General features: G+C 46.0%; 1 protein-coding gene across 4 annotated transcripts in view; it reads right to left on the reverse strand.

The window, feature by feature from the left end:
* Positions 1-754: 754 nt before the first annotated feature.
* rerea (arginine-glutamic acid dipeptide (RE) repeats a) overlaps positions 755-21,050 on the reverse strand; it is an 88,333-nt gene continuing 68,037 nt past the window's right edge. For 2 of the 4 annotated variants that reach the window (XM_079273829.1, XM_079273831.1), the window contains 12 exons: positions 18,840-18,920; positions 9,109-9,271; positions 8,904-8,996; positions 8,160-8,359; positions 7,757-7,918; positions 7,547-7,660; positions 6,083-7,452; positions 5,210-5,432; positions 4,393-5,116; positions 3,200-3,373; positions 2,903-3,083; positions 755-2,824 (listed from right to left, as the gene is read on the reverse strand). In XM_079273829.1, coding sequence (XP_079129955.1) covers positions 2,791-2,824; positions 2,903-3,083; positions 3,200-3,373; positions 4,393-5,116; positions 5,210-5,432; positions 6,083-7,452; positions 7,547-7,660; positions 7,757-7,918; positions 8,160-8,359; positions 8,904-8,996; positions 9,109-9,271; positions 18,840-18,920 — 3,519 coding nt within the window. In that variant the 3' untranslated portion in view covers positions 755-2,790. Of the gene's footprint in view, positions 2,825-2,902; positions 3,084-3,199; positions 3,374-4,392; positions 5,117-5,209; positions 5,433-6,082; positions 7,453-7,546; positions 7,661-7,756; positions 7,919-8,159; positions 8,360-8,903; positions 8,997-9,108; positions 9,272-18,839; positions 18,921-19,660; positions 19,739-21,050 lie in introns of those variants that run through there. The other 2 variants (XM_079273832.1, XM_079273830.1) reach the window with 2 other exon arrangements.

The raw sequence follows: 21,050 nt of genomic DNA on the forward strand, positions 1-21,050 counted from the left end.
CACCTCCTCACAAGGCGGCCGTCACATGACAGCCCCAGGATGGAGCATCCAAGGAACCTTGATTTTCCCGAGGACGGGGCATCATTTCAGAGAGCAGCAGTAGAATAATAGCTCCCTCTCAAAATGACAGCCATCACTGCGGCACACCATCACAGATTGCTGGTCTATCACTCCCCCACACGCAGGATGAAATGACAGCCCTGCCCTGCTGATAGCAAGGCATCTCAGCCTGAGTAAGTGTTCCTCCTGGCTTAGCCTGGCTTTGATGTTATTATACCGAAGCAGTGCAATATTCGGCTCTGAGATTTACTACCTGCTGCTGGGGAGATCTCCTAAAGCTCGGTGTTTGTGAAACGGAGGAAATAGAAAGCTGAAATAAAATAAGAAACAGGGAATGCTTGATCTGCTCTGCAACACATTTCAACCGTCAAGCAAAAAACTATTATTCAAAATGTAGGAAGGAGTATTATCAAAACAGACCGAGCATCAGCTCCCCGCTCAGCGTGAGATTTACATTTCACATATGAAAACAAAGAAATTGGGGGAATCGAGGGTGTTTTGTTTCGTTCTTTGGCGTTCAGCGAATGAGCAGAGTAATCAAAATAGTTTACCCTTGAAACAGGATTATTGTGTCTCACGGCTAATGGGATTCAGCAGTCTGCTCTACCTCAGCATACAAACACGCAGTCAGAGAAGGAAATACGATGCATCAGAAGGCACGAAAAAAGAAATCAAGTCGCTTCTTGTGGTGTAACTTAGTCGTTTATTTTAATTCCACAAATTTTTCAAAAAAATTACAAAATACTCAAATGGAGAGAACACAGGACTCACAATTTTTCTTATTATTTCTACTTTGTTTACATTGTGTCATCCCATGGCGACTACTCATATATACAATAAGCTTCAAGATACCAGTATATATATAAATCTTAGCAGTCAGAATTTACATTCTGCTATTGCCGCTTTGAAACAAGAAGCTAAACCATTGACAACACTTAACATCAAAGGTTTTGGACACAAAAAGAGGGAGTAAAAGGCGAGGGAATCGTCAGGAAAACGAGGCAAAGATGATGAGGAGTACGTCGTCAGAAGAGAGACAGGAGGCGGGAGATGGCAAGACAAAATGGCGGGTTCTCGTCTGAGACTTTTTTGGGGGATATTTAAAAAGGGGGCATGAGTTTGATGTTGTTTGCAAGTGTTTAAATGTAAATTATAGTGCTCCAAGGGAAGATATGGTCACTTTTAAATGCAAGTACAGTTTCTTCATTTGGTTAAAAGAATTTTTTTTTTAAAAGCCACGGTTGTGTAAATGTCCATGACGGTCAAACAGTCTTAGTGCATGGAACGAAAGCGGAACTCATCATGACTAGAGCTAAAAAAAACAAAACGTGGGCTCATGTGCACTGGTATGACAGGTCAACACAACTTGTAACAGTCAGTGGCACACACACACACACCACTCCTGAGGCCCAGGAGTGTGTGTGTGTGTATCCCCAAAGAACCAAGGCATACAAAAACATTGTGAGGAAAACACACAGACGCTCACACACACACACATCGTCGACCCCCCCCCCACTCTAGTGTCACAGTGAACATTATTACAGCCTAGCTGGAGGATGACTCAGTCGGACATGAGCCCTGCAACAAACATTTTGGTGACTGCACCAGCTGGCGAAAAGAGGACAACCACATCACAGCTAGCACCGAGTCACAAGCATTCACACGTTTAAAACAATCCTGAAGTCCCGTTAGCCTCCTGACATCGTGAACAAAGTTAAAACCCAGGTCCTGGTTATTTAAAAACAAAAACCAGCAACTTGAAATTTTAAATTTCTTCAGTTCAGCCAAATGTGTTTTTGGCGTCCACATGTTTAAAATGATAATTAAAAATCATCCTCTGTCAAAACAAAAGAAAGTAATGAAATATAGATCTTTAAGTGAAAGCATGAAACCAATCGAGTGGAGCTCAAGGAAACTCTCTCAGTGCAAACTTCTGTTTCCTCTTTAGTCCACGGCTTCGGCGACGGCCGTGTCGCCTCTTCAAGTGTTTCAAATCATGAACTCAACGCCTTGAGTTGACACATTCTGGCAACCTGCTGCGTGTCAAAGGTGTGTGGATGAATGGATGTGGGCGTGACAGGTTTATGGTTTACATAGTTCATGTGGGACTAAATCTAACACAGCGACGTCAGAAGAACGTTACAACTGAACCACGACTCTCTCAGAAACTGCTCATATAATGCCATGGGGCTCCCCTCTGAAACAAGGGATAATGCTTCAAAACAATTATATTGGAGGTTGAAACGACTTGGTTTGGAGTCCACACCTAGTAATAATAATAATTATAATAATAATTATATGTTTATATATACTATTTACAGACTCAAAAAATGCCATGCTGTAGCTTTTCTCAAAATTATGAAAAACCTCCTACAATGTATTAAAATAAATGTCGAGTTTAAGATAGCACTTGTTATTTTTCCATAAACGGCTTGACCGGTCTTGTCCTTTTTTTTTTTCTTGTTTGTTGATAAGCACAGTGTCTTGTTCTAGCACCTACAAAAAAAATGTCAGGGAAGCTTGTCATGCAGGAGTCTTGAGGACGTTGTCACTACTGGCTAAATACCAAAGAAAGTCAATGTCTTGAAAAATAATAGCTAAAAAAAAACAAATGTCAGAAGAATTCTCAGACGATCCACTTGGCATTTTCCGTTCCTTCAAAACTGAATGAACAACTCTGTAACAACTTCCTGTGTCCTGCACCCGTCAGTCGCTGCCTCCCATGGCTGGTTACAGCTGCTTGTCACTCTCCTTCTTCAGCCGGCTGAAACACAAACGACAACGTATTAACATCGCATTTTATCTTCATGTTATTTAGCCCAACGTCTGTTGTTTATCTGACCTGTAGTAGTCCTCCTGGCCAGGCATGGGTCCTCCGTGCATGTGATGGTGTCCGTGGAGCCACTGCTGCTCCATGGCCAGCCTCTGGAGCTCAGCAGACTGGGCATGCATGGCCTGAAGCTGGTGGGCTGCGGACATTTGCGGTGGAAGACCTCCTTGTAGTTCTCGCGGGTATGGAGTACCTGGAGGAAGGCAGACGCACAAATGATTGGATCGTGGGATCTGGCAGAGCTCGGATTGATAGATCGGATGCGATGTTGCCGGTAATGAGAGACGATATATTGGCAGGAGAGCCTACCGAAAACCGGGTGGCGAAGCATCTCGTGTTCTTGCGGATGCTGGCCGAGGAGAGCGTTGTGGATGCCGCCGTGCGGGTAAGGGAAGCGAGCCAGGTGAGGGCCTCCTCCAAGGGGATCTAATGCCAGGGGATGGCCCCCGGAGCCTGGAGGACACACAAGACATTCGCCACCTTCTGGCGGTCAGAGTCTTAGGTTCAGGGTACACTCATTTTACGACGTCACAGACAGCGCATGCCACAGGCAACAGTGATACACAGCATAATATAATGTTACTGCTCTCAAGGTTGACCAAAAGAGTGCAGGGACGACTTCACTATATTTATCCACAGTACAGCATCTGCTGGCTCTGCCAGACGATTAATGAGGACACAATATGCTTAAATCCAGACTCGTATGTGAGTGTCGTACATTACTACAGAGACAAAATACGAGGTGGAATTTCAGATCATATGGTGAAGATGTTAATCTAGAAAAGATGGAAAAGGAATTATCATTAATTCAAAGTCCCTTCTGTTCACTCTGCACTGTTATGAGAGAAGTATCACATATCAGATGTATCATTGTATGTACAGACAACTTGATTCAAATGAATGCACAGGATACATGACAAATATTAATCTCCTTAAAACTTACACTTCAAAGTTCTTACTGTACATTATTTAACTTGCACATAACACATCAGGTGACCCTAATTATTAAGCAATTAATCCGTGGAGTGCCCCAAGGTTCTATACTTGGGCCTTTGGTATTTTTGAATTATACTATAATATTGACATTTACCAACGTTTTATATAAAGATATTTTTCTTATCTTTGTGCTGATAATACAGATCTCCCTTTCCGTGTAAAAATGTTTCAGTAAAAAATATCACACAACATCAGAAGTACACAATAAAACATTCAGAAAATGAAAAATCTTAACATTACTTTCCAATTTGCAAACTCTATTTACCAAATAAATTTAGGACAAAGCGACAGCATGTAGTTTTCCCAAAATTCATGTTTTAGAGTACAACCCTTAACGTTTATCAATTGATAATTAATATATATATATATATATATATATATATATATATATATATATATATATATATATATATATATATATATATATCGTTGTTCAATATGTTGTGTTATTTTAAGTGGTACAAAGGCATTTGCATGTATGTAGTATACACAGGGCTTCTCTGTACCTTGGTGAAGAGGATCTTGCTGGTGGAGGTGGAGATGGGAGTGAATATGCGAGTGCTGGTGGTGGTGCGGCGTGACGTTGAACATCTGCAGACGGGCGATGGGATCGTTGGCCATTGTGGCCATCCTCTCAGCATGGAGTCTCTCTGCAGCCAACCTCTCTGGGTAGCTCATTTCTGCCCGCAGGTGGGGCCCAGCAGCGAGGGCCAGCCGCTCACGCTCTAATGGGTTCAGGCCCGGATGGAAGGCGGCGAAAGGGTGATGGCCGCCCATGTGGGGCAGCGTGATGGCCCCATGCCGGGCAAAGTGCTCCATGGGGTTTGTGGAAGGGTGAAGTGTGTCCATCTCTGGAGGCTTAATCTCAAAACCAGGTTTCATCCTTTCCCTCAGCTCCCTCTCACGAATCTCCCTCTCTCGCATCTCCCGTTCTCGCAGCTCGCGCTCCCGCATGGCCGGGTCGGCATTGTACAAGCTGGGCATGTGATAGGCTAGCAGCGGGTCTCCGGGGTTGAGGGACACGAAGAACGGGTGGTTTCGGTTGCTGGGGGACATGACGTGGGGTCGGGCGTACTCGCTGAGGGTCCGCAGGGCAGGGGTGTCGGGGCCGATGTACGGAGGCACAGCTGCGATAGTAGTGGGTGGGCCGTCATAATGTTGACGCATGTGGGCGTGGCCAGCCATCTGAGCTTCACACATCCTGACCTCATGAGAGGAACTGGAGGCTTTCTGTGAGGAGACGATCGCCATGTTAAGTGAGATTTTAACAAAGCAAAAAATGAACCACTGGCAGACAAAAGGGAGACAAACAAAAGCACTTACCGCAGCTCGTTCGGCATCTCTTTCTCGTTCCCGCTCTCGTTCCCGCTCTCTTTCCCTTTCCCTCTCTCTCTCCTTCTCTTCCCTTAGTTTCTGCTCCGCTTCCCTCTTGGCTTTCTCCAGAGCTTCCTCTCGCTTCTTGGCCAGTTTAGACGAAGCCAGTGGCGTGAAGTAGTAATCTGTCCTGGCACACGAGTTGTAACCCCGGTCCAGGTGCTTGTAGAACCTGTGGTCATGGTAAAAAGATACAAAATTCAATATTTACTGATTCAATATTAAAATAGAAAGGATGTTACAGTTCATGAATTCATTCTTGTTACAAACAAAACAAATGAGGCTTGAGAGACATTCATGTTTGAGTCAGCCTGTGAAATGGCAGGATAATGTCCCATTAGAAGAACAGACAGCTTATTTTATTACCTAACACTGGTCCATTATTCACAAGGAAACAAACTCCCTTGGCAATCACTTTTGCTGCTATGTTGAGTATGTATTAAAACCCTCATTGCTATTCATTGGCAGTCTGAGAGCCACTTAAGCACAAGGCAGATACTCATATTCAGATGCCTCAGTTCACTCACATCTCCCTGCTCTCCATCTCCGATAATTCCTCGCCATGAGTGCCTCAGAGCTCAGGGCTAATTGTGGCTTTGGATGCCCGTTTTGCTGAGGGCATTTGATTTGTTGTTTACATCAAAGCCTTAAAATCTGAAGGCAGAGACTCTTTGTTGTTGGATGTGTTTGAGAGCTGATCAGCATCCCCAGACAAGACAGTAAGCAGCTCAACAGACAACTGATAAATAACAGCTTGCGCAGGTGTATGCTTTCCCCTTTTTACGGAAATGTTTGGGTAGAAATTGGTGTTTGCAGACATACCGTGCGGACTGGCTGGCGTGGCTGGGCGTATTGACAATGGTAGGCTCCGGGGAGGGGCTTCTCTGAGGGGGCGGCGGGCTCTCCGGCTCTTCCGTCTCGTCCAGAGGCTCCTCTTTGATTTGTACAGGTGGGAGTACTGGGCCCTGGCCGGCACAAGTGACAGAGGCAGGCAGCGGCATGGAGATGGAGGAGGGTGGCGCGGAGGAAGATGGAAGCTGAATGCCAGGCATAGACGAGGATGGGGGAGGGCCGGTCGGAGGTAGAACTGTATTGAAAGGGTGAGACGAGAACGGCGGCTGCGGTGGCCCGTTGGAGTGTGAGGCTGCTGCGGAGGGAGGCAGAGGAGGAGCCGGAGGAGCTTGGTGGCTGGCTGACAGTGGGATGCTCTGGGACTGAGTGAGAACTGGAGGCTGCGCTGGGGGAGGCTGGAGCTGCTGCCCCTGAGGCATGAGCTGTAGGGGAGGCGGGTGTGCTGATGGAGGATGGTGTGTGGATAAAGAGCTGAGGGGCTTGAGGGCAGGTGGCGGCGGCAGGTTTGAAGGCATCTGAGGGAATGGAGGTGCTGACGCGTGCGGTGGGTGTTTGTGGGACTGTGGGTTGGGCATCTGAGGGATGGGTGTGGTTGGCGGGGGCTTGATGTGAGGCATGGACATTGGGGCAGGGGGAAGGGGCTGCTCTCTGGGAGGCTGGCCACTCTGAACAGATGACTGGGATTGGGAAGGAGGAGTGTGCGGCCTTTGCTGTGACTGGCCACAGAGTGGCAGGGGCGGGACCTGAGACTGACCCATTGGGAAGCCCTGAAGGGGCATGGAGAGAGGGTGAGGCATGTGTGGGGGCCCAGGCTGCAGCGGATGTGGCAAGGGAGGCATCGGCCCATGATGCGAGCTGGGTAACGATTGAGGTGGGACTGGGGGGCCAGGAGGCGGAGCCTGAGTCAAAGGTGAATGTGGAGAGGAGAGCCTTTGAGGGTGGAGGGATGCTCCTGACTGGATAAGAGACATAGTGCTTGCCAGGGGCAGAGGCTGGGGAGGTAGAGAGGTGGAGGCCGCTGTGGGGGAGACCTGTGGGGGCAATGAGGGGGCTGAGGTTGTAGGCGGAGGCGGTGCAGAGGAGGCGGATGAGGTGCCTGGCTGACACTGGATGACTGGAGGGTGCTGGCTCTGCAGGAGCTGCTGCTGCTGGGCGGACGAGTCTGAGTCGCTCTCGTTGTCGCGGGGGCTGGGGATGCTCGGGGAGGAGCTTCGGTTGTCCTGGTCAATGTCTTTAGGATCGCTACTGAGCTCCTCGTTGATGCTGCGCCCATCAGAGCTCTCACCCTCGCCCTCTCCTTCCCCTTCGCATTCTGAGGGCGAGTCTGGCCGACTCAGCTCCTGAGGGAAAGCGGGGAGAGAGCGATGAGTATCATAACACAAGAGCATTCCATTGAAACACATCCGAACAGAAAAACAAAGAACCCAGACTCACTTGTGTCTTGGACTTTTTGGCGCTGGCCCTCTCGGGCTCCTCTGTGTCCGAAGCTCCCTTCTCTCGCTGCCGTTTGACACTCTTCATAGGTGAAGGAGCCTCCTCTTTAATCTTCTGTGGAGCCAAAAGCAGCAGAGCCATTAGGGTACATTTCACAGAGATACGTGCACAGAAAAGCAAACGTTTACGAGCAGTCTATGCTGCATTTACCTTGCTGGGCTTCTTCATGGAGTCCGTCTTGCTGTCTGTGCTGTCAGTACTTGCTGCGCTGGGAGAGGTGCGTCCGCTGGAGCGCAAGTCCTCGTTGGTAGGCGAGGTTCTGCCATCAGGACTGGCTGTCTGCTTCTTACGACCACTACGTAGCGTCGACATCTGATATAAACAAACAGAGTCAACATGAATCATGGCTAATATTGACTGAAGATGGTCCAAATCCTACTTTCTCTAAACATTTGTATAAAGCAATATTTCTGAAACAATGAATGTCACAACTCTCGCTGCACTACTTGTCTAGAGATGATAAGCTTTTTGCTTTGTGGTCTGGCTCAAGGGATAACTTTGAAGCTATGATTCCTGAGGGTGAAAATAGAGGGATAGATGAGAGTATGCGCACCGAGCCTCTGTTCCGTCGGGTCCTCATGCTATGCTTCCCGCTGAGTCCATCCTCTTCCTCTTTGACAGGTTTGAACATAAATGGCGGCGGGTCCACGGGCTTCTCGATGGGGGGCAGCTCACCGTACTTCTTGAAGTGAATGCGGCAGTCTGTGCACAGCAAGATGTTCTCCCGACCCCCGTGGTGCCAGTCCTTGGAGGCTGAGGAAAGCCATTTACAGTTGTGAAATAGCACATTCTCACAGGCAGTGAGAAGTACAAACACAGACATGATCTCAGAACTACAATAATATTGTTGAACACAGAGAATGCCATTAAGTAACTGTGTAGTTTAACATCTAATGAGATAGATATTACTTTTCATGAATCAATGATAACGTGGGACTCTGTCCTCCGCTAAATACTGCATTTACATTTTCAGTAGTGTACGAATAAGGTCTATAAGGGTTAAGTTATTAGCCACCCTGGTTGAGATGGCAGTAACCTAAGTGTGATCAGATGGGAGCGCGGCACTGGGAGCCAGCTGTGTGGATAGAGGGGTAAGGATAATGAGGTGGCCAGAGTGAACGCGCTGTGGGCTCGTGTCTGATTTGATCAAATTTGTCCCGACATCTTCTGATGGCCATCTGTCACACACAGTGCTGGGCGTGTGCACACCCGCACTGATCCTAATCAAGACAGGAATACCAAGGCGAGTCCATACGACCAGTACGAGTGACTGTAAGCGTGGAGCGTGACGACTCACTGGTAGTGAAACAGTGGCGGCAGGCGTAGCCCTTCAGCTCCTGTTCGCTGTCTTCACTGTCAAAGTCATCTTCACTGGCTGAGCTGAGGTCCACTGGAAGAGAGAGAAAAGAAAAAACAACACATTTCACGTGAATCCCTCCAACACCAGAACATATCAGGTCATCTCTCGTCTGGCTTCCATGGACGAGGTCAAATATACGTACAGAACTCGCTGGAGGGGGGGCGTGAGGGAGTGTTGACAGGAGTTGAAGCGGTTCGCGTCTTGATGCGACGGAAGACGGGCTGGCGGCGGTGTCTGCGGTGGGCTCGACAACTGGTTGCCTCGGGGGTCTTCTTCCAATAGTAGTAGAAGGTAATGAGCTCCCCCTGAAATGACAAAGAAAGGAAAATTCCGTTAAAACGGGACAAATATATCGCAAGAACACAAACGGGAGGAAGAACGAGGGGGAGGCATCACTTTAACTGCAAAGAGGTGTCTGAATTAAAAAGGTAAATGTATCCAAGTTGCTGGAAATAGTCACTGTGAAATATCTGCCGTTAGGTTGAATACAATATGCGGAAAATGCACATCAGCAGTCAGCGAAGCGTTTCATAGTGAAAGGCCGTGGAGTGGGCAAATCCATGCCAGGATTTGTGTCTGGCCGGGCATGTTTATGCTGTGGCCCTGTCTGTCCCGGGATTAGGCGAGGAGGCTCACTGAATGCAGGGATATTAGGATCAGTGCATTGGTGGCTGCCTGGGTGGCAGGAGCTTGAATGGGAACAAAAGAACATGTCAGGCAGAGCTTTGGCGCTACAAATAGGGAGTGAAATGGCTCCTCGCCCCTTCACTGGAAGAGTCAATTGAACTTTAATCAAACATTCGGAGGGGCGCGCTTGCCAGAGAGCGAGGCGGGTAAATCCGGTGTCCAAAAGGCCGCCAGGAAATCAATACCCAACTGAAACATTAACACACGCAATCATGGATCAGAAAGCACTTTGCTGACGCAGCGGGTGCATATTAACTGCCGCTTTCCGGCCACACTCATAATACACAAGCCGTGGAAATTGACGACAGGAGACGGGCACCGTTATGTAGTTTCCTGTGGGGCTTTGTCGCCGTTCTCCCTCACCCGTGGACCCTCACTTGTTGGCGGTCCTACGTCGGCTCTATAACAAATTCATGAAGGTGTGGTGCGATTGTCGGGGCGAGCAGTAAGTCACCTGTAATCTTCACAGCCCAGAGGGCACCCATCCACTGTCTGAGGTCTGTTAAACTGCTGTTCAAGACAGCTCCCAGGGTTTAATGGCTATCGATTGTTTTCCTTCGGCTGAGAAACTTGACATAAATTAGTCAGTGCATTGCGCTCTATAAATGCGTTAACATCAACAACTTAACATCTTCTCTCAAAATGTTCCAAAACAAACAAATGGCAGGAAAGGATATGATGAAATGGTGCACGAAGTGGCTATAAAAAGCTCTTTTAACAATAAGAGAAAATAAAATTGAGTCACGGCCAGTGATTTCAAAAAGTACAATATTCTGGTATAAACAGAAACATAAAAGGTAACTGCAGCTTTAATTTAGTATCTCATGAAATACAAAACTACTCGAGGCGAGTTGGTTTCTTTTTGTTTGCTGTGAGAAAACAAAGGTCAGGGATTGGCCAGTGTTTGCTCCTTGATCCCAAATGAGTATCTGACATTGAGGAACGAGTCAAGTCTTTCTCAAACACGGCTTTGATTGGCAGAAACAGCTCGACTCTGGGGGCTTAGGCTTGGTTAATAACATCTCCCTTCATGTGGTTCTTAGGGGGAAATTCATATCTCCCAGTGGCCGTAGGAGTCCGTCTTATCGGGCGAAGCAGTGTTGGGAACATTTACTGAGAGTAGCTGAGCTCGATGAAACCCTCTCAAATTTCAGGGTAAATTAAGGTGCTTGCGCCGTGTTATGGCAAAGCCAGCGCTCCAGAGCAAAACTGTCCCAAGCCCCACAGCTTGTGCCAGGGCTTTTTAAACGGTTGCAGATGAGCACATCTGGAGTACTGGGAACGATTCCACATGTGGAAGCTCAGCAGGGACAAATCAGTAGAACTCCTTTAAAATACAAAACAAAAACAGTCGGAGGAAGAAGGAAAGATTAACCATCTATTTCTGGAACATTTAAAGTCTATTATAATATTAATAATTTAGTTTTCCGCCATGGTTATGCCAAGAAACAGAGCAGCTAATGATATTAGATGATGATATAAAAAAAAAGCTCTATTACGTTGCCATGCGTTTGAGCTTCTATTTCAGGCTTGCAACAGAACTTTCTCGTCGTTTCCTGCCTCTTCAGCCTGGCCGGCCACATGGGCAGGCAGGGCGCAGGTGCTAACTGAGGGAAGGCAGGCGTCCTGATGTGAAATCTAATTGAAATGCGCAGATCAAAAGTGTCGAGTGGTGCCGAGCGCTGGCTCTGCTCTGCGCTTAATGACTGTTCTCAGCAGTGCCTCTCTGCCTCATCGCTGCAGGCTGACAACTGCGCGGCCTCAACAATAGCTTGGCCGACACAGGGAAAGGTCACCCTGCCTCTCCATCACTTACACTGTGTCAAGCACCGCTACATTGGGCTAGGGGCTAATGAAAACATTAGCCTGGGCTTTTGAATGGGAATTAACAGGTGCACCGATGAGCTGGTAGAGCCGGGTGCAAAATGGAAAGGTGAAAACTAAAAAGGAGCAGCTTTTATTAATTAATTCACTTGAGTTGAAAAGTCACTGCTGGTAAAAATAAATAATAAAAGCAAGAAGCAATGTGCTCTGGCCTGCCATTAAAATGCTTACGGTACTATAAAGAAAGCTAACTTTTTGTAATGCTTGAAAATATATTTTACTTTAACAGTTCATGAATGCATATTCTGAATACAGTCACACTGACAAAGTGTTGCTGAAGATTGAAGACTTTCAATGTGCGGTGGAGTGATGTCTACAGATGAACATGAGCATGGGATGTGGTAGAGAGAGGCTTTGTGCTGTAGATTAATGTCAAAGAGAGATTGACAGATTACATCTCTCAGCCCGCCTGCACTTCAAATGTGGTTCCCCGGAAGTCGCACATGTCCGACCTCTCACACAGACTGTGTACGTTTCTCTATCCAAGTCACTTTGTCATGCTGCCAAATGCCCACAGCAACACTTTAGCTTTCATCACCTTGTGTTTCTTTCCCACGATTAGGTGTTTAGCCGGCGAGTTTTTATGTACCGGTACTTATTGAGGCTGCAGAGCAAAGTTGGCGTTTCTAAATAAAATGAAGATGACAGTAAAACGGAAAACGTTCCACGAACCTGCATCTCAAAACAGCTCAGCGGTATTCGCTAGAAATTCATGGAAATACCTGAAACATAAAACTCGATAGGCCCTGGCCTCCGCACCGTAATTTCCCCCCCCAAGTGCTGTGAATCACTGAGAAGCGGTACAGAGTGTGCTGCCGCTCCGCACTACATGAGATAGTGACAACATAAGCTCAGTATTATTTGGCCTTTTAGACTGCTTCCATCTGCAGGAGCTTTCTTGCCAGTGGATTATCCGACAAGGAAAGGGCTTACCCTCCTATCACGACACTCAGGGCTACCATTCCAGTTATTGCCACTTAAAATGCTCGTCTACATACGTGTGGGTGTGTGTGTGTATGAGAGAGAAATTGTCGAAGGGTTCAAGATTATGGAAAGCAATGTCAACCATCCGTAAGAAACAAGTTCTTCATCATTTGTGCTCTTCTTCTAGTTATTGTAATAAGCATAAATTAATTAAAAAATAACCTGAACTCTAGAGTAATAGCTGAAAATTGTATTTTAAGTCCTCTGCTAGCATATAAATACAGTTTTAATATTTATCTATATAGATATAAATTAAGTTAGGAGGTTAAAGTGCATTTTAACCTCATTCAAATAAAATTTGATTTCATTAATGGCTTTGTGCACTTTGTAACAGAAGTCAACAGGTTTTGTACTCTGTCACTGAGTCGTAAACCGTATGTTCCCGTTTGTGAGGTTTAGACCGAATAAGGTTAACCGTGAAACCTCCGTGGACCACAGTTAAATTGCGTGTGGGAGTGCCGGTCGAGGCTGAGTGGGAGTGCAGGATCCTCCGCCGGGCTCGGTGGTCCTGTGTGCCGCCAGGGCTGAGAGGGTGAGGGCTAAACTTGTGTATTTACACCCTCATCCCCTCTCAGGCCCAGGCCTGAACAGATGGTTTCTGTTTTTCCTGGCAGATTTGTGACAGAGCCACAAAAGGCCCCTGCTTTGACACGAAGCCAAACGGTTAAGGCCGTTACTGGCAAGAGCAAGGAGGACAGAACAGGGGAGAGTTGAGGAGGGGGAGGGCCGAGTGTGCAGAGGAGAGCCGAGAGGGAGGCCGAAAGAGCCAGTAGAGGATAACAATGGACAATAGACATTGAATCAAACCACAACCCTTCCTGAAAAAAAAGAAAAAAGAAAAACCTCTGCAAATAAAAATCTCTGCTTAAAACTTAAGGCTCTTTAGCGGCAGCGCGCAGGGAGCATGTGATGTCTGGGTTCTGCTGGCTGATAGTGAGTCGTGTAAACATCCATTAGTGCAGCGTGAACCTGTGCTCCCTCCTACTTCCTCCACAGTCTGCAGCCGGAGGAGGGAGGACCGCTTCCCGATTAATTTCTCTGAGCTAAATCAAACCGTGGTTTAATTATGTATGAGCTTGACCCCTGGACTTGGTATTCTTCGCCGGCCATGACAGCTTGTACAGTGTATCGTTTCACTGAGTGTTTGACCGTAACTGTACGGGGCAACTCTGTACACGCTAATGTGGTGAAATAGGTCAGATTGGTGTTGGCGATGCCTGCTGGGCCATGTGACTCGTCCCAAAGTGGAAAAAAGCACACGCCTCCTTATCTTGAGTCTTTTGACATTAATATGTTGAACCATAAATTAATGTTATCTTTATATGATACAGATGACATAAAAATATTCAGTGGGAACTTGGAATATAAAAAATTATTCCAAGGTCTCAGGTGAATACCAGGTCACATTAAAATGATTTTCTCTGCTCTCTTTGGACTTTAGAGAGTTTTGGCGACTGAATAGTGAAAGGGCCTTGGCTGGTGGAGCAGAGTGCATGTGAAAGGCGGTTAAATGGACAGCCGTTCCCTGCTGCGCGGCGCCTTTCTGCTGGAGAATGACTGAATAAGCTCTGCTTTCACAGGTCAGGGATGCACATGCTGAAGAATCAGCACTCGTGTTTCTCCTGCTGTAAGCGCTTTTGCCAATGAAACCAGATTGGATGGCAACAGTGCCTTTTTTTTTTTTTTTTTTCCTTGCTGGAGGGCCGATCCTGCGTGTTCGGCTGATAAGCTAGTCCCTCAAAAACCACGACGTGAAGCTTACCAGAGAACTCAATTACACAGGGAGCTCCGGCTCTCCGTGCTCCATCTATTCGGCTGAAAAAAAGAAAAATGGGAGAGATTTTGCACCACACTCCGCCGCGCTAAATTGCCTGTGGTCTACTAAAAGAACATCAATACGCGCTGGTTGAGCTTCCATCCGCCGACAGCGATTCCATTGCCTGAACAAGTCATATCATTTACCAAACACCAAAGCTGTTCTGTCACACTACTGACAGCTGCTGCCAACTGGACCAGGCCCCTGTAGTTTGTAGCTGGTTTAATTAGTGTTTGAACCAAAGTATTTATAATCACAGTCATCCCCAAGGTTCTGGCTGCTGAGCTAAGGACATGGCAATGAATTCAATTTGACGTTTGTACAGATTGTACCGGGGCAAACATCTGCTGCGAGGTTGTGTTGAGAACACTGTTCTCCTGTTGGCCATCCTGTAAATGACAGGGCCTGTGGGGGGGGGGGGGGGGGGGAGATCAAGATGCTGCAAGAGCCGCTCAGCACATCACCGCCTGGTTAGTCTGAGTGTCGACACAAGCAGGGCAGCGTTTTTTAAAAACCAGACACACAGCTCAGGTCAGCCATATGCCCACAGCTCCTGGAAATCATGAGCGTGCTCGACAGGCACAGGGATGTTGTGCTTCACCTGCCACAGAAAATCACAAGAGGCTGCTAAATAAAGACACAAATGCTACTGAGAATAGCAGCTATATATTTATATTTGTTTTTATGATTGCTGCTACTTGCCCAGCTGTTGGAATCAAACTGTTCGCCATCGGAGGACACTTGTTTGACTTGTGACGTCAACAAAGACCAAAAACACACTGGAACTGCAACTGTTTTTTCCACCTGCCATAAACAAAGCAGGAACCAGCAGCACGAAAGTGTTGCTGTGAATCATTTTAATGTTTGAATTGTTCCTGTCCCGTAACTTTGCATGACTTGCAGCTGATGTTTTGCTGTGAAAAATGTGCCGAATGTTTCACTTAAAAACGGCAGCAGATTCATACAAACAAACTTAAAAAAATAATAATAATAATAAATGAATGTCTAAATTCTTCACTAATTTAAAAAGTAAGACAAAATCACAATTAGTTAAGTGTTTTGGTGCTAATGCAAATTCTATGCGGGTAACTTGAATAGTTAAACATGAAGAGAATAATGGAGCCTGGAGGTAAACATGAACTGATACACGTTCATACACACAGCGAGCCTTTGTTCTCTGCCTGTAAATTATTTTCCATTTCTTCATCTACTTTATTCGATTATAGTTGCTCTGCGTTCTAACGCGAAACATTTTTATGACCCATAAATACACAACACACCGATATCTGACTCTAAAGTAAACAAACGAGTTGTATTTTCATGCAATTTATAACTCTCTCATTGGCCACAAAGACAAGCTGTACTGAACACAGTGGCATGAACTGATTTTTTCAGTGTTTTATGTAATTCCCAAAATGGTTAAATAATAGCTTCTTATTTGCAAGTGAACTGCAGTACTTTATTCCACCAATAAAACGGTTTGGGCTCAGTCCTGTATGGAAATAAGGCAACACTTCCTAATTTGCTCTCATTTCCGACGGTCAATTTCTCCGTTCGGCTGCACAGCAAACACAGCTCGAGCCGATACAAATCTGCTCGGCAAATACTTTGCTGTTGATATCCTCTGTGCCCTTCTTGTGAAAACCCCTCCAGTGAAAAATATCAAGAGCAGAGTTATCTGCGAGCTGCCAGTTCAGCATATTTAGTTGTTTAAACACTGGAAGCAGCGAGCTCATGTTCCATGACGTCCCTCCCTTGAGTGAAGCAAATGGTGGCAGCGAAGCTAGTTGCAGACGGTCAGGCGACACACCCACTGCCCCCCCCTCTCCGGGCCTTTATGTGACTTTATATAAAGCATTCCTGAGTGCTAGTCGGGCCCGGTGTGTTTACACAGCGCTGGGTACTGGGTGTTTGAGCCGCGCTGGCACTTCAGGGGCAGCGCGGCTAATAAGGGCGAGCAGGAGGAACAGTGAGGGGCAGACACGCTGCACTGGACCTTCTACACTCCGGCTCCACAACCAGGACTTAGGGCAGTAACTCCCTCATTTCTGCAACATGCTTCTTCGTCTTTATACTGGAGATAATTGGAAAATCTTTGTTGTTTTCGAAGGACGTAAAATAGATAGGATTTGGGAATGAGCAGGTAGAAAAATGAAATGAGCTTTCCTCGGGTACTGACTCGCTCAGATAAGTCGTTCAGCACAAAAGCAAGTTCAATCATCAGCAAAAGAGTATTTTTTTCCCTGTGCGACGACAACCCAGGCTGTTTAGTGTCTCTATTGAGCTCACGCCCCATGTTGCCCCTTCTCCTCTCATCACGGCTACCCTCCCCATGCTCTCCCAGTCATTTTCCTCTCTTTTCATATGTTTAAAGGGCAGTTTATTTTCCATTTGTAGGGGGGGAAATGAATCTCTCTGCTCTGTGGTGTGGTGGCAGGCCTAGATCCTGGAGGAGGTCTATTACCTCTCCTGCCAAGTAGACTCCCCCTCCAGGTTGAATTACATTAATACCTCCTTTATAGCCAATCAACTGGACGAGTCGTATATTTCAAAACCAGTGAAAATAATTGAAGAAACCTCTGCGAGGGGGAAACCGTGTTCATACACTTTAATCTCTTATTCAAGAGGTTCAAATTGGTTTGGAGGAATAAAAAAACGTAGCACAAAAGGAGGTGACACCGAAGAGCTCCCGAGTAAAAATATAACATGATATTTAGGGAGTGTTTGAGGAGCAGGGCCGACACATCCTCAGCTCACAGCAGACAAGGAAATGAAGTTGTGGGAAGTATGACAAACACCTTTGATGTCTGTGTCAGCACTGCATCGGCACACTTCCAGCAGGAGCAGCCTCGCAGAAACGGCACGGTCTGCGCGGCTTTGTGAATCAAAACGCATATCTAAGAATAATTTTGCAGCTAAGTCAAAAGGTGTGGAGGACTTTGAAGCAACATGTGCATGTACAGCATGTTCCCGTTATTGACAGTTATAGTGGAGATCAAAAATAAAGCACTTCTCAGGCTCTTACAGTTCTACTTGTGCAGATATAATGAGACAAATTAAAAAGACAAACATTAAGTCTATGTGGTTGCTATGTTTTGTTTTCAACATAATCACATTTAATAAGGTTGACTGTTGTTTTTTTCCTTGTTAGTCCAGGATTCGACTCAGTTGTACCATGAAGAAAGTCACAGTTGTGCAGTAATGATTAACACATTCACACACACACACACACACACACACACACACACACACACACACACACACACACACACACACACACACACACACACACACACACACACACACACACACACACACACACACACACACACACACACACACACACACACACACACACACACACACACACACACACGGGAAAGTCCCATGTACATAAACACAATTACAACAGTTCCTCAAAGCACGGCACATTAAATCACTTTGACTCCTTTAATCAAAGGTATTTGGTCAGTTATCTTAAAACCACCAAGAAAGAAGAAGCACAATGCAACAACACACTCTATAATTGAATCCTGACAATAGTTAAGGCACAATAATCTGTGCTTCAAATGCAAACAGAAGAGCACAAATGTGGAACCTAATTCCAGGTAATTTACAATGACAGCAACTTATTAATAGTGTTACTGTTGAAGGCTTGTTGACACCAGTGATGTCAGCAAACAAAGGAGCCTGCATTTTTAGCTATGATCAGCTGAGAAAGAAAGAGCAGATTTTACATCTGGATTTATGTATGTGAATATATCTTTATTTTTTATGATAAAATAAATAATTGATTGGGCCTTCAAGAGAAAGGCATGTGTCCCCAAATTTGCCACTTTGAGCCACAAACTAAAATAGTTTCCAAAAAGAGATTTCCTGTTTGTTGTACACTTAAAAAGCTCCCACTGTAACCTGCTTTTTAATCCTTGAGGAAGCCATTGTGATGCACTTTGGAGTCAACTAAAAGTTGGAAAAAATGTAAAAAATAAAATGTGAAAAATAAAAAATCGAGTGCTGCTATAACACTTTAGCACAAACATGAGCTCATGCAGGCCAGAGACGTGCTGTAAACACAGTGGCTCACGTCACATCTGCACAACTTGTTTACTACTTACTCACTAACACAGGGAGCTAATTAATGTGCAGCTTGTAAGGTTTCAGTGGTGAAGTCTGTAAAGTACATTTAGCCTTTTCTGTTCTCAGGTATAACAAGATGTATTCTTTTTATTTTTTCAGACAGCCTGAAGGGAGATCTGATAATACTGCAGCACAGTTGTTGGCAGGCAGCACTTACTTCTTATCAATCAGAGCTCTGGTTAAAAACCAGCCATGCTCAAAATATCACACCAACAATGTTTCACTGCTCCTGTTTTCCATTAGTTACGAGCAAACCACACGCAGCTCATTTGAGATGTTTCAGTGCTATTAAACAAATAACACACACACACACACACACACACTGAGAAAAGTTCAACAGCACAGAGAGCTTTAACTCGTCTTACCGTTTCTTTGTTGGGCAGCAGCTCTTTTCGGATCCTGAAGAAGTTTTTGCCAAACTGTCTCAACCCTTTAATGAAGCGCTTCTGCAATTTTTCACAGAGGAGGAAAGAGAGAGAGAGAAAAAGAGGCCAGTTAGTATCTGTGAAGTCAGCTCAACTGTAACCGCATGAAGTTACACGCTCACCCCACGACAAAGAAAAGCATTGCTTTCATTCTGTTAGTCTGTGGTCAGGGAGGTTTGATGTGTATCTATAAATCTCTGTCGCCGTTTAAACTCAAGCCATGTCAGAGCAAAACAAGAGAGGAAATGACAAGTAAGGCTCGTCAGCTCATGTGGAGAGAAAATACAGTTTAAAAAAAAAAATCTGATCTAATATGAGATAACGGTTGACAGTGTCCACGTTGAATGTTTTGTGAGTGAATAGTGAAAAGTTTAAAGTCAAAGCCTAAACTAGCGAGTTGTAAAGCAGGAAAATGCCTCACTGTGCATGGTGGTTATATTTCAATTTTTTAACAGCATAGAAAACATGACACAATTTAAAACCAACAAATATAGCCTCGCCTGAGTGAATGGAGATGAACGGCATGATGACAGATATTGCTACTTCATAACACCGGATTCAATCTGACGTGAAAACTCAATGTGATCACACCACCTCGCGTCAATGACCACAAAAACAACAGCAGAAACAGATAAAATACGACAAAAGATGACCAACCTAAATGCATTTCTTCTCCTTTAAGAGCCACCGACCGCGAGCCATGGAAAGAGCGGAGGCTGAAAACATTCATAACCAGCGAAGCAGACAACCAGCAGATTTACTTTCTTGTTCCAGAGGCGAGCGCCGCTCCTCAGTGATCTCAGCCAACCGTTTCCACCAAGTAACTCCAGCGAAAAGCGGGGAAAAGTCCTCCGGGAGCACTGCGCGAATCTCCACGTCCAGCCACAGGTAAGAAGGACAAATTAGGGGGAAAATCCACAATGTCTCCAACGGTACATTGTCCCTTTTTTCCTCCTTTTCTTTTACAAGCAAGAAATAGCTTGTCACTCTCTGCTCTTCCACTACAAAGGGGAAGGCTTTACATGTGATCTTTCTGCAAGAGAGCCTCTGGTTCGCAGCAGGCTGGAAAACCCGGAGTGGATCCTGAGCTTCATGTGAGAGTCGGACACGACGGCGCACATTTCAGCGCGTTCTGGATCCTCTAACACTGCACGGGGGGGGCGGGGGGGGGCGGGGGCACTCAGAGGCACAAACTCAACTAGCAGCCAGCCTGAGAGGGAGGCAGGCTGAGAGGATTTGTGTGGACAACGTTCTCGGACATGGTGGAAGGAGACAAGCGAGAGGGAAAACTAGACATGGAGTCTCTCTCCCCAGGGTTGGGAGTTCATTTTCCATGGCATGCACGTTATGTAACCAGAGATTGTTTACACGCCGAGAGTTTTGGTGGGGAACAAACGGCAAAAATTTACAGAAGCAAAACACTGCTGTCATTATGGAGGGGGACATTACAGGCGAGAAAGACAGACCTATCTCAACAACAGGAAGGAATGACCATTATCTCCATTACGCAAACAAACTCAATAGTCTCGAGCTTTAGGGTCTAACGGTGTAATTGTGAGGGACACAATGTAAAAGCATAAGTCTGAGTTAAACCAGACTAAATAGTCAAACGTGACCCGACCACAAGCTAGATGTGACGGAGGTGACAGCCTCATCAGTGACATAATACAGCAGTTCATTTGCATTAATCAGACTGAAGGTGTAGCGGTTGATTAGCCAGTAGATGGAGCCGTCTCCAACACGAGCTCTACCCCCCCCCCCCCCCCCCCACTCCCCAACAACCTCCACCCATCTCCAACCACTGGAGGGGTTCAGAGCAGATTACCGTTTGGACTGTCAGTCAAACTGCCACACATGACCAGTGAGAACGCCACGGCAGAGAGGATCAACATCACGGGGGGTGATGACAAAACTAGGTCAATATTTACTTGAACTATTAGCTTTGTTTGTGTGCAAGATTTCAAGGAGGATGCAACAAAATGTGAATCATACTGAAGCAGTTAGTCCCGAGTACGACACATTTTGACAATGTGTCTTTAGCAGCCGTGAGGTTAAAGTGCTGCGTCTCAGCGTCGGCAGTAAAGGTGAGTACGTATTCTCACAAGAGGAAGGCCTTTGATTTCTTTCACACAGAGCAGGATTCTGCTGACT

This window comes from Melanostigma gelatinosum (assembly GCF_949748355.1).
Source record: "Melanostigma gelatinosum genome assembly, chromosome: 8".
NCBI classification, from domain to species: Eukaryota; Metazoa; Chordata; class Actinopteri; order Perciformes; family Zoarcidae; genus Melanostigma; species Melanostigma gelatinosum.